General features: G+C 38.2%; 1 protein-coding gene across 2 annotated transcripts in view; it reads right to left on the reverse strand.

Moving 5' to 3' along the window:
- Nucleotides 1-5,919: 5,919 nt before the first annotated feature.
- NECTIN3 (nectin cell adhesion molecule 3) overlaps nt 5,920-14,180 on the reverse strand; it is a 62,871-nt gene continuing 54,610 nt past the window's right edge. Inside the window, exons 8-9 of one of the 2 annotated variants that reach the window (XM_039557497.1) lie at nt 9,903-9,965; nt 5,920-9,417 (exon numbers count right to left, since the gene is read on the reverse strand). In XM_039557497.1, the coding sequence (XP_039413431.1) occupies nt 9,241-9,417; nt 9,903-9,965 (240 nt within the window). In that variant the 3' untranslated portion in view covers nt 5,920-9,240. The remainder of the gene's footprint in view (nt 9,418-9,902; nt 9,966-14,180) is intronic. The other variant, XM_039557504.1, reaches the window with a different exon arrangement.

Here is a 14,180-nt window from a genome sequence, read left to right on the forward strand (position 1 = left end):
TGCTATCCAGATGCACAGTAGTCCTCAACAATCACTATTCCCTTCAGCCTTATTTGTTTAGTGCTCCAGTAAACAAGTGGGACTTCAGTGGCAGCCCTTAAAATGCTCTTTTGGCACTTGGATGGTAGCATATACCAGCCAGCATCCAGTTTGGTAACTTTTTTTGATGTGGGTTTTTTTTCCCCCTTTTCTTTCAGTTTCATCTTCAAAAATGTCAGGTGTGTCAGTAAGTCTAAATTAACTGTAAACCGAAACAAATACACGTGCTAAATGCACAGACTTACAGAAAATACAGAGCTCAGTAAAAGGACTTCATATTCCAAGTCACAAAGGGAAGGGGACAGGTTAATAAAAAGCCCTAAATAGAGGGGTCTTGTTTGGAACTTGGTAATTATGTCAGTCAAGCATGGGCAAGAATGACCTGATCTTTCAAAATTAAATTTCCATCTCCAAGTAAACAAAGCAATGCTTAGTTAAATGCAGAGGAGCAGCAAGCCTATCTTTGTAAGAGGAAGTAGTAAACAGGCTTCAGAAGAAATATGAAAAATACTTAGATTTCCAAGAGGATTCCAAAATTCCAGTTATAAAAGCCAGCAAACATTTGCTGTTGGAGTGTGCTATTATTGATACAATTAAACTTGTAAGAAATGCCAAGATGGAGTTTGTGACAGGGAACAGACGGTTTCCTGAACTGCATCAATCAACATACATCTCGTCATATACATATCGTGTGTAGGAAGCTTACAAGAATCTTCTGCTTATTTCCCTGAATCTTAAAAAAAAAAAGAAAAAAAAAAAAGAAATATTACTGTGTAGCATCAATGGATGCTATGAAATATTTTTATTTGCATAGGCAGCAACTAGGCCAACTGGGATAGGGCAAGTTCAATGTAATTTAAAAACCTTTCCTCCCAGTTTTTGGAAAGATTTGGCACCTCTATGGTTCAGCACAAAATGGTAGGTGCTCATCTGACTTTTGTCTAAACTATCAGTAAACTCCCATATAAACTGATTAAGCATAGCCCTTAATGTGCTCATTTCAGATTCAAGTTTACTTGCATATCACCTCAGTGTTTTTTTTCCCCTCTTTACCGAATGTCTATTAAGGAACCGGAAGATATGAATTGTATGTGATCAAATTAAGATGTCATCTGTCTATGAACATTATGCTGTGAGCTGCAATCAAACATTAACAGCAGAAAAAACGCACTACCACCTCTATGACTCCATGTGGTTTCCTAAGGAAGCTCTTCCTTTTAATACACATCAGCTAGTGTTTCAAACAGTACTTTTCAAATGGTGCTGGAGTAGATCCAAAGCAGCTCCAAACAGGCATCCATTAGCCTGCTACTACATAATCATACCGTAGTCTGCCATAGTTTATTTAAGTCATCAACTCAGAAGCTCGCCAACATTGGCTCCTTTAACTCTAGAACATTAGGAATTAAAAAAAAAAAAAAAAAAAAAAAAACCTCAAAATATTGCTAAAAGCATCAGCAGAGGGCATGGGGTGGAGCAAGGGGCATCAGAAAGCAGTCCAGAGTCAATTAGTATCAGCTCCAACTGCTGATGTCAAGAGAAGCTGAATTGCAGCAGAAGCCCTTCTGCCGAGGTTCCCAGGCAGCCTCAAGACAGGGACAGTGGGAGGGAAAGCCAAAGGTGCAGTGAGCACCTGCAGCATTCGGACATCTCCACTGAGCATCCCCTGGCTTTGTCTTTAAACACAAAAGGCTGATGGCTTTTCCAAGCAAAGGCTTGCGGAGTTCTGAATCATCTTCAGGTATTCTTGCAAGAGGAAAAGTTATCTAAAAGCTGAAGCTTCCATTACAAGAGAAGCCAATACCACTACTTGCTGTAGCTATTCAGTTGAAGTTGTTTTCTACTTTCAGCTGACACTTTGTATTCTGGGGTCTTGACAGCAGGTTCTTCCACACCCCTCCCTCAGCATTCTTTAAAGAATAGATTTTCTTAGTTAATTCAAAAAGACTGAATATTTCCCAATACAGTAACTCAAACTACTTACTGTATAATCAATGCTTTTAGATACAAGTATCCACTGGGCATTTTATTTCACATAGATACCCATGGGGTCAATTACACTTGCTGTGCAAATCATGCACTTGAGTGTGATCAGTGACATTAGAAATTCAATTATCTTTGGCTTTCTAGATGAATCTTTGGATGGAACAGGGCACAGCTATGTGGCTAATTAATCTGTACACAGAACCCATGTTAAGCAGATGGTGAAACTTGGATGTGATTTCATAGTAACACATTTGAAAGTGACAATTCTAAATCTCTCACTTTGTCTCCAAACTGGCTTTGGGATAACCTGCTATAACCTGCAACAATCATCTAAGTAGCATCAACATTCAAATTAACCAGATTCTTCCTGCTATTAGGACACATCCGAAACTGATGAGTTTTCTAGACAGTGGTTACCTTTGGTTCATTTGAAATTGTTTCAGAAAACAGAGAGTCACTGCTTTGACAGAGAACAATATTTTTCTGTTTGTTTGCTGATTTGTAGCCCTACTATTATGTTATTATTATACTATACTTTATTATGCTTTATTATCACCACCTATGCTGCCTCAAGAAGGCAATAGGCAAGTAGTCTAAATATCACCTTCTTGTGTAAGCAGGAACTGTTTCCTCCAAGCTCCATTCCATTTTTGCCTTTTTCCTTACTTACTCTACGTCACGTATCACCTGAAAGTCAGATGATTTAACCATCTGCAATGCCTCATCATCTTCATTTGTCCAGCTATAACGAGAATAGCTGATGTTAACAAGTTTCCCATTTTCCACTTTGAAAATTTCTTGGAGTTAAACATAGACACACCACAGCCCTCAAGCTGTTACAGAACATGAAAGAGGAGAAAAAGAATTCAGCAACGCTGGATCTCAAACATTTCCATATAGAGCTGAAAATTAACTAACACTGTCCCAAGAAGCCAGAGCAGAAAGGTAAGAGACAAATATGGAACAAAATGGAACCTACTCTCCATCTTACAACTGCGTTAGGTATTTTCTTGTTAATAAAGCCCTAACTAGGTGTATTAGTGAGAAATAATTTAGCCAAGAATACAAAAATGGAAATCCTAGGGAGGAGACTGCTACCTCTCCCAGCTGGAAAAAGAGATATGAGTTGACTGAACAAAGAAAAACCCTAAGGACATAGAAGGAGCAAAGGTATAGGGCAGGGATAGAAGACAGACAACTTGCCGAATTAACAGAAACAAGTAGGCATTTTTAAGATGGCTGACAACTTTTCAGTGTGAAATACTTTCATTACTAATCCCCAATGGAACCGAATGAAACACAGTGTGAAAAGCTCCCTTTTAAAGAACAGAGGCAAGAAGGAGAACTTGCAAGTTCTGGTTTATAACACTGAGTGTACGAAGTCAGAGGACACCAGGGGCTTTGCTGGGTGATCAAGTAACAATCCCACAGTGTGAGATTCTGGAAAACCGTATTTCTGTCCACACAAACCCTGGTAATGGCCACACCAATTCTAGAAAATTAAGAGACCACTCAATTTTGTTATGTGCAGTAGATACATGTGTGCCATATGACTTAAGGTGTGAAGTCCACCCAGGAAAAATTCAGGGTAGGGGGAAGTGTAAAGCAGATGGCTTGACTTTTTAGTTAAAGGTAGTGGGACTTTTAAGAACCAAACATTTAGTAGCCAATTTTAGAACTTCTTGAAGAACCAACACAAAACACATCCAAACAGGTGAGTTGTTTTGCCTTGCCCAATATTTGGGTTTTTTGCTACTAATGCAGGGCCATTAACAGTATTTATGGCCACGGGAAATTGATCCAGATGAAAGTAATGCTTGTGACTGAGATGTCACAAGCATTACTAACAAAGCACTGTACTCTGAAGCAGTGTGTTCCTTCCTCTGGCCACCTTAAGCCTTTTGTCCATTTGCTTAGCCTAGCTGGATAAACCAATCTACATTTGATGCTATCCACCAATCTGAATTGTAAAGTTAATACAAAGACATTTTATTTGCCCATAGCCATTTCTCTCTTACCTCTCAATTCATGTCAAAGAAGCAAAGAGCTTTGTTAGTTGTGGGATTAAAGCCAGGCTCCTTCAGTTTGTATGCTTAATAGGAGCAGTCACATCAATGGCTGAAGTCTGGTCTTAAAAGAGCCAGGTTAGTCAAACATAAGACAGAAATTCAAATGCTCTATGTTTAGTCTACCATACTTGATAAGGAATTAAGCATTTGCCACAAATAGTGCCTGAAAGCAATTATTCCCATATTATGATGGCAGTCCAGAAAAGTTATGTATATCTCTGAATTCTTTTTCTTGTTAGTACGAAACACTATGGTGATAGTGGAGACCACACTTAGACAGGTGTCTGCCTCTCCCCTGACCAGCCAGAAGGCAGGGCTGAAGCATCTTTTGTGGGTACACTGCTGCATTGCACACAACTTCCTACTGCATACAGCCAATACATCAGCAGGGAAAGTGTCATTTTCTGGAGTTTGTTATTAGCTGAACTGGGTAAGCAATACTGGCCCAAAGTACTTTGCTGTCAAGGAATGGAGCTGTTGAAGTACAGAATATCTGAGTCATACAGAGGACTATAAGACTTCTTAATAGTACAGGCAAGATGAAGTGTCAGGGAAACTGAACCTGCAGGCACACCTTCCTAGGAACAGGATCTAATGCAGCAACACCATTAGAAGTAATAATTCAGAGATCCAAGACAGTAATAAACAAATAAAATTTAACATTGGGAAAAGGACAAAAAGAAAAAAAGAAAGACAGTGGAATCTTTTATAGCATATCAAACTTCTTCTGACAATCAGTATTAGAGAAGTTATTTCCTGTAAATGCCTGTTAGATAATAAGTCTAATTTAACCTAGTACATTTTAGATTGGAATACAATACATCTGTGGCTAAACTCGGTCAAATTGAAATGACGTTTTAATATATTTAGCATACTCAGTGTGTAGCCCTGCACAGAAATTCAAATTTATCTCAGCTGATGAGGAAGCTGGAGTTTACTTGATTTCCAACTTGGTCTCAAAATAGTGAGGTAAATTCCAATTTACAGTCTCGATTACTAGTCCCACAAAGGGTAATAGAGTCACAGTTTGACTTGCAGGCTTTTAAATATAATTTATTTTCTAGTGACAATTGAAGGATCCAGAGTTAGATATAGCATAAAATCAACTCAACTAAGATCAGAAAACAAGTATAGAAAAAATTTCACTGAGGGGTTGTCAGTGCAGATTAAAATGCCTAACACATCCTATTGGGTTTATCACATTGTTTGAATAATTACTACTAAGATTCACAATACACTTTTTGTGCATTTTCAATATGATTCAGCTAAAGGTATAAAGCTATTCACCAAGAAGAATGCCATACCTTTCAATAAATGCAGAAATACCACATCTTTACCTTCTGTCAGAAGGTCAAACCCAGTCTCCCAATACTCTGGACATGTACCACAGGTGGACAAAAAACCCCAGACCACCTCCCACAGGGCAATCGAGCAGCTAACTACCACAGATATTTCTTTTTTTCACCTGGAGCTTTACCTGTCCTCATCAGCAACCTCTGAACTGACCCAAGTTGTCAAAACAATGTTGTCTGTTCTGCAACTATTTGTTGGTCCGGCACTCACTCACCCTTCATACAACACAGTGGTTCAGATAGAGTAGTTTCAGGTCTGCGGCATTAAAAAGTTATTGTAATACATTTTAATCACCTATATAACAACATGGAACCTGAACTTGCATCCCTCAGAGGAGGAAAGAGCAGTAACATGGCCAGAAAGAAGGCAAAGTTAACAACTCTGAAGGCGAAAACCTTCCCTCCACTCTTCATGAATTATCACACCTTTTTATTGGGCTTTCCTTGAGCTGGATACACAATACATTAGATCATTTGTGACTGAACAGTGGTAGTCCTTTAATAATATCTCATTGAGTGCCTCCTTTCTTCTAGTAGTACAATTTCTTAGTTTTCATTTGTATTGTATCCATGACGACTTTGGACATAGTCCAAACATTAAATCTTACACTTTTTATGATTAGACTACCTTGTAGAATTTTAGAGATACTTGGGCAGAGGACAATTTACATTTATCAGTGGTAGAGATGTGAATTACTAATCATCTCCTCCTTCCCTACCTCCTTCACCAGTGATTCTGGGTATTCAATTCATGCAAGTGCTGGATTTTCACACAGTACTAAATGCTTCCTGTTATGTAAGACAAATGTTGAAAGGATTTCAGCATGCAACACCACAATATTCCAAAGCGGTACTGTTAGGAAAAAAAACACATGCTCTGCATATACAACCACAGAAGAAACATGTCACCAAAAAAGGGGATGCATTTTTCCAGACCTTAAGCTATCTTAAATCTAAACAACAGAAGAAAATTTTATATTTTGAATGTTTTTATTCCAATCAGAATACAAATACAAGCATTTGAAAATGTACAAAAATAAAAAAGGACATTTTCTACATCTTAAAAAAGCAGATCAAACTTACTTCTATATGTACAGTCCTACTGGTGAGAAATCCTACTCAGAAGACATTGTTTCTGTTCTCTTCTAAGCATTCTATGCCAAATCCTCTCCCCCAAAATCTCCCCAAATCCAGCCACACTTAAAACTAAAAGCAACATTTCAAAAACCTAATACACTAAATGTCCCTGAACAGATTACAAAGAAACCATTTCTCACAGGTAATAAAACTGTAGGTGATAATGTATTTCCCTAATGACTTTAGGGCAAACTATATCCTGATTGGTAGTTTGCAAGTCAAGCTTTCTGTAGTTTGTTGATACATAACTTGAACAACACAGTTGGATTATATTTTTCTTTTTTAAGCTAATTTACAAATTAAAAAACCAATTATAGCTTTGTTGATAGCATTCTTCCTTCCTCCTTCCCTCAAAGTTATAACTCTTCAAAAAAAAAAATCTGCAAATAAGAATAAAAAGCAGTAAAAGAGGTCTGAACCCAAAATAATTGTTTTTTGCACCATCTGCCAACATAAAAGGCACTGAAATGATCACCTGCTCAATACCGCTACATTGTACTAATGAATGCAGAGGAAGCATTGCCACAGCAACAGTTTTGAACCACTCCATAATGTCTACTCAAGTACTTTTGGTATGAAGTTTTGCTCAGTAATATTGATCAAATTATCTTAAGCAGTATAGTTCATCTCAATGTTCTACCATTCGTTTGGCCAAGACACTCTTTTCTTTCGATGTTCTGACAGTTGATGCTTTTTGGAGCTGCAGTAATGTAAGGACAGGTGAGGCAATGCTCACGTAAAGAGGTAGCCACTTGACTAACATTACGGAAAAACATTTTTGGGGGACACAAAGCCCTTCTTTAGGTCTCAAATATAGCAGGAAACTTTAAAACTGAAAACAGTTGCTCAATTTACATGAATATGCCCAGTTCTTAAGAGAAAAGCAAGGTGACAGTGCTTCAAAGATAGCTCCCAAAAAACACGTTCTCTCCAACCTTTTTCTTTGCCATTCCTTCAGTTGTCAATTTCAACCACATCATTTAACAGAAAGCTGCTTAGCAAGAGAACAGCTAATACCTACTTCTACAGTGTCCAGAACACAGGCACCCAAGCCATAATCTTCTAGCTGCCACCCGTAACAAGCTAGAAGCATTTAATTTACCTGGCCCTATTGTGGACAGGGATCTCATTAACTGGTCCTGTGATGGAGATAAATGCAGGTTGAATGCAGGTTTAACAATGGCCTCCTGCCTGCAGCACACTTACCCATGCTAGCTTTCAATTCTGCTACTTCTACCGTTTGACTCTTACCATTAAAAAAATCCAAACATCTGCAGAGGAACACACTAATATCCCAGAAGTAATGTTCAGTTCTGTACAACAGCTAGTTCAGCATGACACAGCCATTCTTAACATTTTGTACTTCAGGTCAGCGGACCAAAAATCACCATTCTGTACTTACGTGCACACGTACTTAGAGAACACAAAAGTCTGTTAAGTTTCTCTGGTAAATTTTAGACACAACTCATTTTTCTGCTGTCTTAAAGTATTTTAAGATTGTCCTGTGAGCTCATTTCATCACTAATACATTATATACACATTTTTTACTTGCTAAATATTTACTTTTTAGTCCACAGGAAAACTAATTTTTCTAGAAAGATCCTGAGCACATTTTTTAACCATTACCACAGACATTCAAAGATTCCTGTGGGTAACATCAGGACATTCTCCAGTTACTTCACACAAGTGGTTAAGATTAAAGGACACTGCTGACAAGCATTTGAAGTTGACTGAAGCTTTTCTTTTTTGCTAAGACATAAGAACACATCACAGGCAGTTTTGTTGCAAACTGAGAAAAAAACAAGGAATGTATTTATTACCAAGGAAAATTAACTCTGCAGCATTTAAAATAAGAGTCATACTTGGGAAAACAGCTAAATAACAGTTTAAGGGTAAGATGTAGCTTCACAAGACACTTACAAAAAGTTGTCTGCTAGTCATCTACCTCCTTCAACTAAGTTTCATATAAATGTAACTGTAAAACCAAACCCAGGAACAGGCAGAATCAATAGATAATAAAAAGCTTTTGATGTAAAGGCAATTGCTTCACTTTTAACAAGGTGGGAAGACAAACAGTGTAGTTTATGGAACAGCCAGTCAGTATTTGAGAGGTAGTCTAGTTGTTCATTTGACTGAGAGAGGTAGAGCTAGTCAAGAAATCAAAAGCTAAGGCCAGTGAAAATCATAATAATCCCAAGTGTTCTAAGATGGAAAAAAAATGCCTCAGCCTGAGACTGCTAATGTCACACGGGATTCAGTTGCCTTGCTCATATTTAGTCACTTTAACACAGGTAAGGTTATTGTAAAACATCCAGAGAGAATGCTCTCAGAGACAGCCAGTGAAAAAGCTTAACCACATTTCAGCATGTGCCAAACAATTAATATAGGTTATACATCTTATGACTGTGAAGGTTAATAAAAGTAAGTGGCTCTCCTCTTTGGGCAGGTTGACAGTACTACAAAAACACAGACATACCAAAGACTAAAGGCAAGTTAAGTCTCAAATTCCATATGGTTTACCTATATAAAATTCTCCATACAATTTCTTCACACATGAAAAAAAAACCCAATTATTTTAGAGATGAAAGCCAACAAGACATGAAGGTCATACAGTCAACAGGTAATAAAACCTTTGTTAAAGACATCTGGGTACAGAATCATACATAATGCTCCCTTGGATTGATGTAGACTCTTCCAGGTCCTGAGTTTTGTGGGTATCTGTTGCTCCAATTTTTATAGTAAGTTTGCTGATAAACAGGATACATAGGCTGAAGACCCTCTTGTTCCTGTGGCTCTTCAGCCTCACGAGTAAGTTGCATTCCATTCACAGCTTTCTAAACACACACAAGGAGTAATAAGTTTCATAGTTCATGTATAGAACCTGCAATTCCTATTCTTGGTAAAGCTTTAAGCAAAATCAAAGATGCATGATTTCCAAAACAATCCTATGAATAAAGAAATAGGGACTTAAAAATTCCACTAACAGAGTCAACCTCAAATGTTTGTTTCAAAGCTCAATAAATCTAAAGAGCAAATCACCAACTAAGAAAATGCCTGTCAACACTCCTCTGCCTTATGTTACTCACCAAAAAATGAAAGCTGAAGTATTTAAGTATTTAAGTATTTAAATTAGTCAGCAAAACTACTATAGGATATTAAAATGGTATTGCCACTTTCCACTTAACCTACACATCCAACAATTATTGACCAGGATGGTCAAATATTTTTTTGTTCATGAAAAACAACATTGTAAGCTTATTTTATGGAATGAGATTAAATCAAAGCTTCAATCAGGAATTCAAGCCATCTTATTATTTACCATGTGCTGCAAGTTTCCAGCATCTTTCTCTCTGTACTGGCTCTGCAACACAAAATGTTCTTTCTGAAAGAAGAAAAGTTACAGGGGAAACAAGTCAAGATTCAACACTGCAGAACAGGTTTGGTTAATACAAAAAACACCAGTCATCACCTAAGACACTTAGGAAGTGTCTTAATTCACTCAGAATCCTTCTTACAATCCAATGGCTAGTGGAAAAAAGATGGGTATCAGTCAGGGTCACCTGGCCCAGCTGTGTTCCCTCTCCCAATATCTTGTCTCCCTCCCAATCTCCTGTGCACACTCCAAGCCCATCTGCTGGCAGGGCAGTACAAGAAGCAGAATAGGTCCTGATGCTGTGCAGCAATAAAAACCATTCCTGAGTTATCAACACTGTTTTCAGCACAAATTTCAAACATGGCCCCATTGCGAAGAAAATTAGCTCCACCCCAGCCAAACCACCCACTGTAGGAGATGAGGTTAAAGACCATCAAGGAATCTGGATGTGAACAAGTTCATGGCACCTGATGAGATACATCTGCAGGCTCTGAAGACACTTTCAAAGGAAGTGACTAAGCCACTATCCATCCTATTTTAGAAGTAATGGCAGGCCAATGAAGCTCCCACTGGCTGGGAAAGGGGAAATAAGACCCCCACTTCTAAAAATGGCAGCAAAGATGACCTGGGGAACTACACATTAGTCACACTTCAGTGCCCAGCAAGGTGAAGGAGCAGATTCTCCTGGAAACTGTGCTAAGGCATATGGAAAATAAGGAGGTGGTTGGTGACTCTCAACATGGTTTCACTAAGGGCAAATTGAGGCTGACAAATTTAGTGGCTGTCTATAACAGGATTATAACGTTGATGGATGAAAGAAGAGTAATGGATGTGACCTATCTGGACCAGTGCAAAGTATTTGGTACTGTCTCACATTACATCCTTGTCTCTAAATTGAGGAGACATGGATTTGATGGGTGCACCACTCAGTGGATAAAAAATTGACTGGATGGACACACTCAAAGAGATGGCTCATCAGTGGGTCAACGCCTGAGCAAGAACCAGTGACAAGTGCCATTCCTCAGGGGCCTGTATCGGGACCAATGCTGTTTAACATCTTTTTGACAATGTGGACAATGGGATCAAGGCATCCTCCGTGAGTTTGCCAATGACACCAAGCTGTGTGGTGTGGTGACACACTGGACACAAAGGGATGCCCTCCAGAGGGACCCTGGCAGGCTTGAGAGGTGGCTCTGTGTGAACCTCATGAAGTTCAACAAGGCCAAGCACAAGGTCTTGCACCTGGCTCAGGGCAATCATAAAGAGAAACACAGGCTGGGCAGGGAAGTGACTGAGGGCAGCCCTGAGAAGGACTTGGGAATGGCAGTGGATGAGAAGTTACTTCATGCAGAAGCGCTGAAGTCTCCCTTCTTTCAAACTTTTTTTTTTTTATTCACCATTATGATAGAACAACTTCATTTGTGAAATGGGCTGTTTCCAAACATCCAGAATTCACCAACTACCTGAGTTAGTGGCCAATCTAAGTCACACCAAGCAATGCCATCTAAGAATTATGATTTAGGGCATGGTTTGCACTGTGGTATCATCACTCCTAATTAAGTTCTTCCTTTATGCCACACTTAGTATAGGGGCACAATAGGCCAAAGCAACATCTTTGCATAATTGTATGTATTTTTTGTTTTGCAATTCCTTCTTTTCCCAACAGTCTCACAGTGGTAGCAAGAACACGAAGTAGCTAGGTTGCTGGTCTTTGTGCAGAAGTCCCTCCACAGCAAGTATTCATACAGGTAGGTAACATTTGCAGTCATCACACGTCCATATTCTCACCTTCAAAAATTATTTTGAAGAGAACCCAGTCTCAGTAATGTTTCATTCTTTCTTACTTTATCCTCCTTCCCCTTAACATTTTACCCTTCCACATTTGTTTAGTTCAAGTTTTGAAGCAATTTTGAGTTAAGTTTTAATGTGACCCCCACATGCATTGTAAAATTACTTTAAAAAAATCATATAATAATTCCTATCTTCTCCACTCCTCCAACAGTTATTTTTCACCTTCTTCACAGGTCTATTTTTCCAACTTTAGTTTATCAAACTTTTTGTCTTGTAATTCCATTTCAAAGTGTCCTCTCCTGCCCTTAAGGTCACACTGCTTTTGCTTCTCAAGTCCTAAATGCAATCTGCATTTCTGTGATTTACCACTCAGCCGGTAGCATTGCTCTTTCACACCTGAGCTAAGAGCATGAGTTCACCACACAAGAAGGTAAAACACAGATGGGGAACAAGAACAGTCCCATCTCCACCAAAAGCTAATGTTCTTTAAACAAACAAACAAAAAATCTGCTTGCTTGAGAAATTCTACCAACAGTGGATGTGGACATGATTTAGACACACACTGGAAACCAGAAGAGCAAATTCCAGTCAGTCCATTTATTCAATTAAAACTGTAAGTCAAAGGAAATCATCTCACATGGCACCTTCACTAGATAATGAAATTATACATTTTACAGCCACGGAGCAAGTGACAGAACCAAAATTACAGATTCTGTCAGACAAATGTGCTGAGCTACATAGTCTGTGTCTTCCTGCATGGAAACAATCTGGGGTTCTGGGCTTGGATTCTTAACAGAAGTTTGCACTGTCTTACCATTACATTTTGCAGAGTTTCATGAAATCTGTTTTATTCTGAGAATTCTCCTTCTCAAATAGTTCTTCAAAAGCCTAAAACCAACGATCTCAGCAAAAAACTTCATCTTACATTTTCTGATACTTTTCAGTTTAGAAATTCCATTACAAAGGGATCTACTACCAAAACAGTTTGTGCCTCATTCTAACCCCATCTGATAATTTTTTTTTCCTATTTGAAGATCAGTACAGATGATTTTATCTATGCACACTTTGTGCTCCCTTCCATTCAATCTTGTTTGCCTAAACAGTTCTTTGGTCTAAGGCAAATGATAACAATAATGCTTCCTTTTTCATCAAGGAAGAGATATTCCCACCTCTATGAAAAGCATAAGGAAAAGAACTAGAAGAATGCAAGAGAGCCATAATCTATAAATGAATCAATATTATATTAGGTTTAAGGGTTCAGTGGCTGATGTTTTCAAATTTGATTCAGAAATATCATTTGGTAAATGGTGTTTTACGCTTTTAATGGTGCTAAGACAACTTCACTTTTTTCTCTCCCGTTGTGATCAGTAATACAAATATTATTGTTAAAGAACTTTGCTTGGCTAAATAAGTGAGGCTTTCTTCCAAGCTGCAAGTCTAAAGTCAGTCTTCTCATGGCCAGACCTACCTACTGGGCTGCATTTCCCTTATCCACTCTTATTCCTGTTTCTACAGAAGAACCCTGTTAAATTCTGAATACTTCAACAACTCTGAATGTTGCACTGCATTGTGCAAAACACGTTTTTTTCTCTTTCCTTCATAAGCACCTGTCAAGGTAATAATAACTTCAGTTCTTTCACATTGTCCAAGACTGCCTGTCTCAAGCACGTTTAGAGGAAAATAAAGAAGCTTTTGCTTCTTAGTACTGTATTGTTTGAAACAATGAAGCTAACTCTAATGATTCCAAGGACTGCTGGAATTAGTGCACCCTCTTCCACTCCTTTTTAAAATATTATGCAATAGAAAAATTCCTCTTTAAGCCACTGGAATTCTTGCATTGCTCAACTTCTTCCTGAATCGCCTCAAAAACTGCGTTGCCAAGCAGAGATTCCTCTCTTACCAAGGACGTAACCTTCAGGCTGCTCTCACCACTCTTTCACATTACATGCAATAAATAGTTCTGAGTAACAGAATAGTATTTCCATGACAATGATTATTAAAAGGACACCCAGACAAAAGCAGGAGTGCTGTCGACAAAAGAGTTGACAAAGATGAACCTACAGTCTTCACAGTAAATTTAACTATAATGTAATTTTTTTCCATGGTATTCCTATGTTTTGGACTTTTGCCTCACTCTTTTAGGGCCTTAAGTGAACCAGTTTTTCCCAGTTCTGAGGTGATTCACATGAATACATGAATTGGTATCTGCAAATACCACTACAGAGAAATTATGAGTACTCAGTTACATAGTACTTGTACATACTGGTAGCTCATTATTAACACTAGCATGTAAATGATAACATATATTTAAAGTAAACTCAAATCTTCCAAGTCTCAAGAAGTACCCATGAAAGATACTGACTAGCCAGTATTATCCCAGGTCTACAACATTTCCCCTTATTTTAATACCATCATCTACTGACTCAGACATGC

Source organism: Corvus cornix, chromosome 1 (assembly GCF_000738735.6).
Source record: "Corvus cornix cornix isolate S_Up_H32 chromosome 1, ASM73873v5, whole genome shotgun sequence".
NCBI lineage: Eukaryota > Metazoa > Chordata > Aves > Passeriformes > Corvidae > Corvus > Corvus cornix.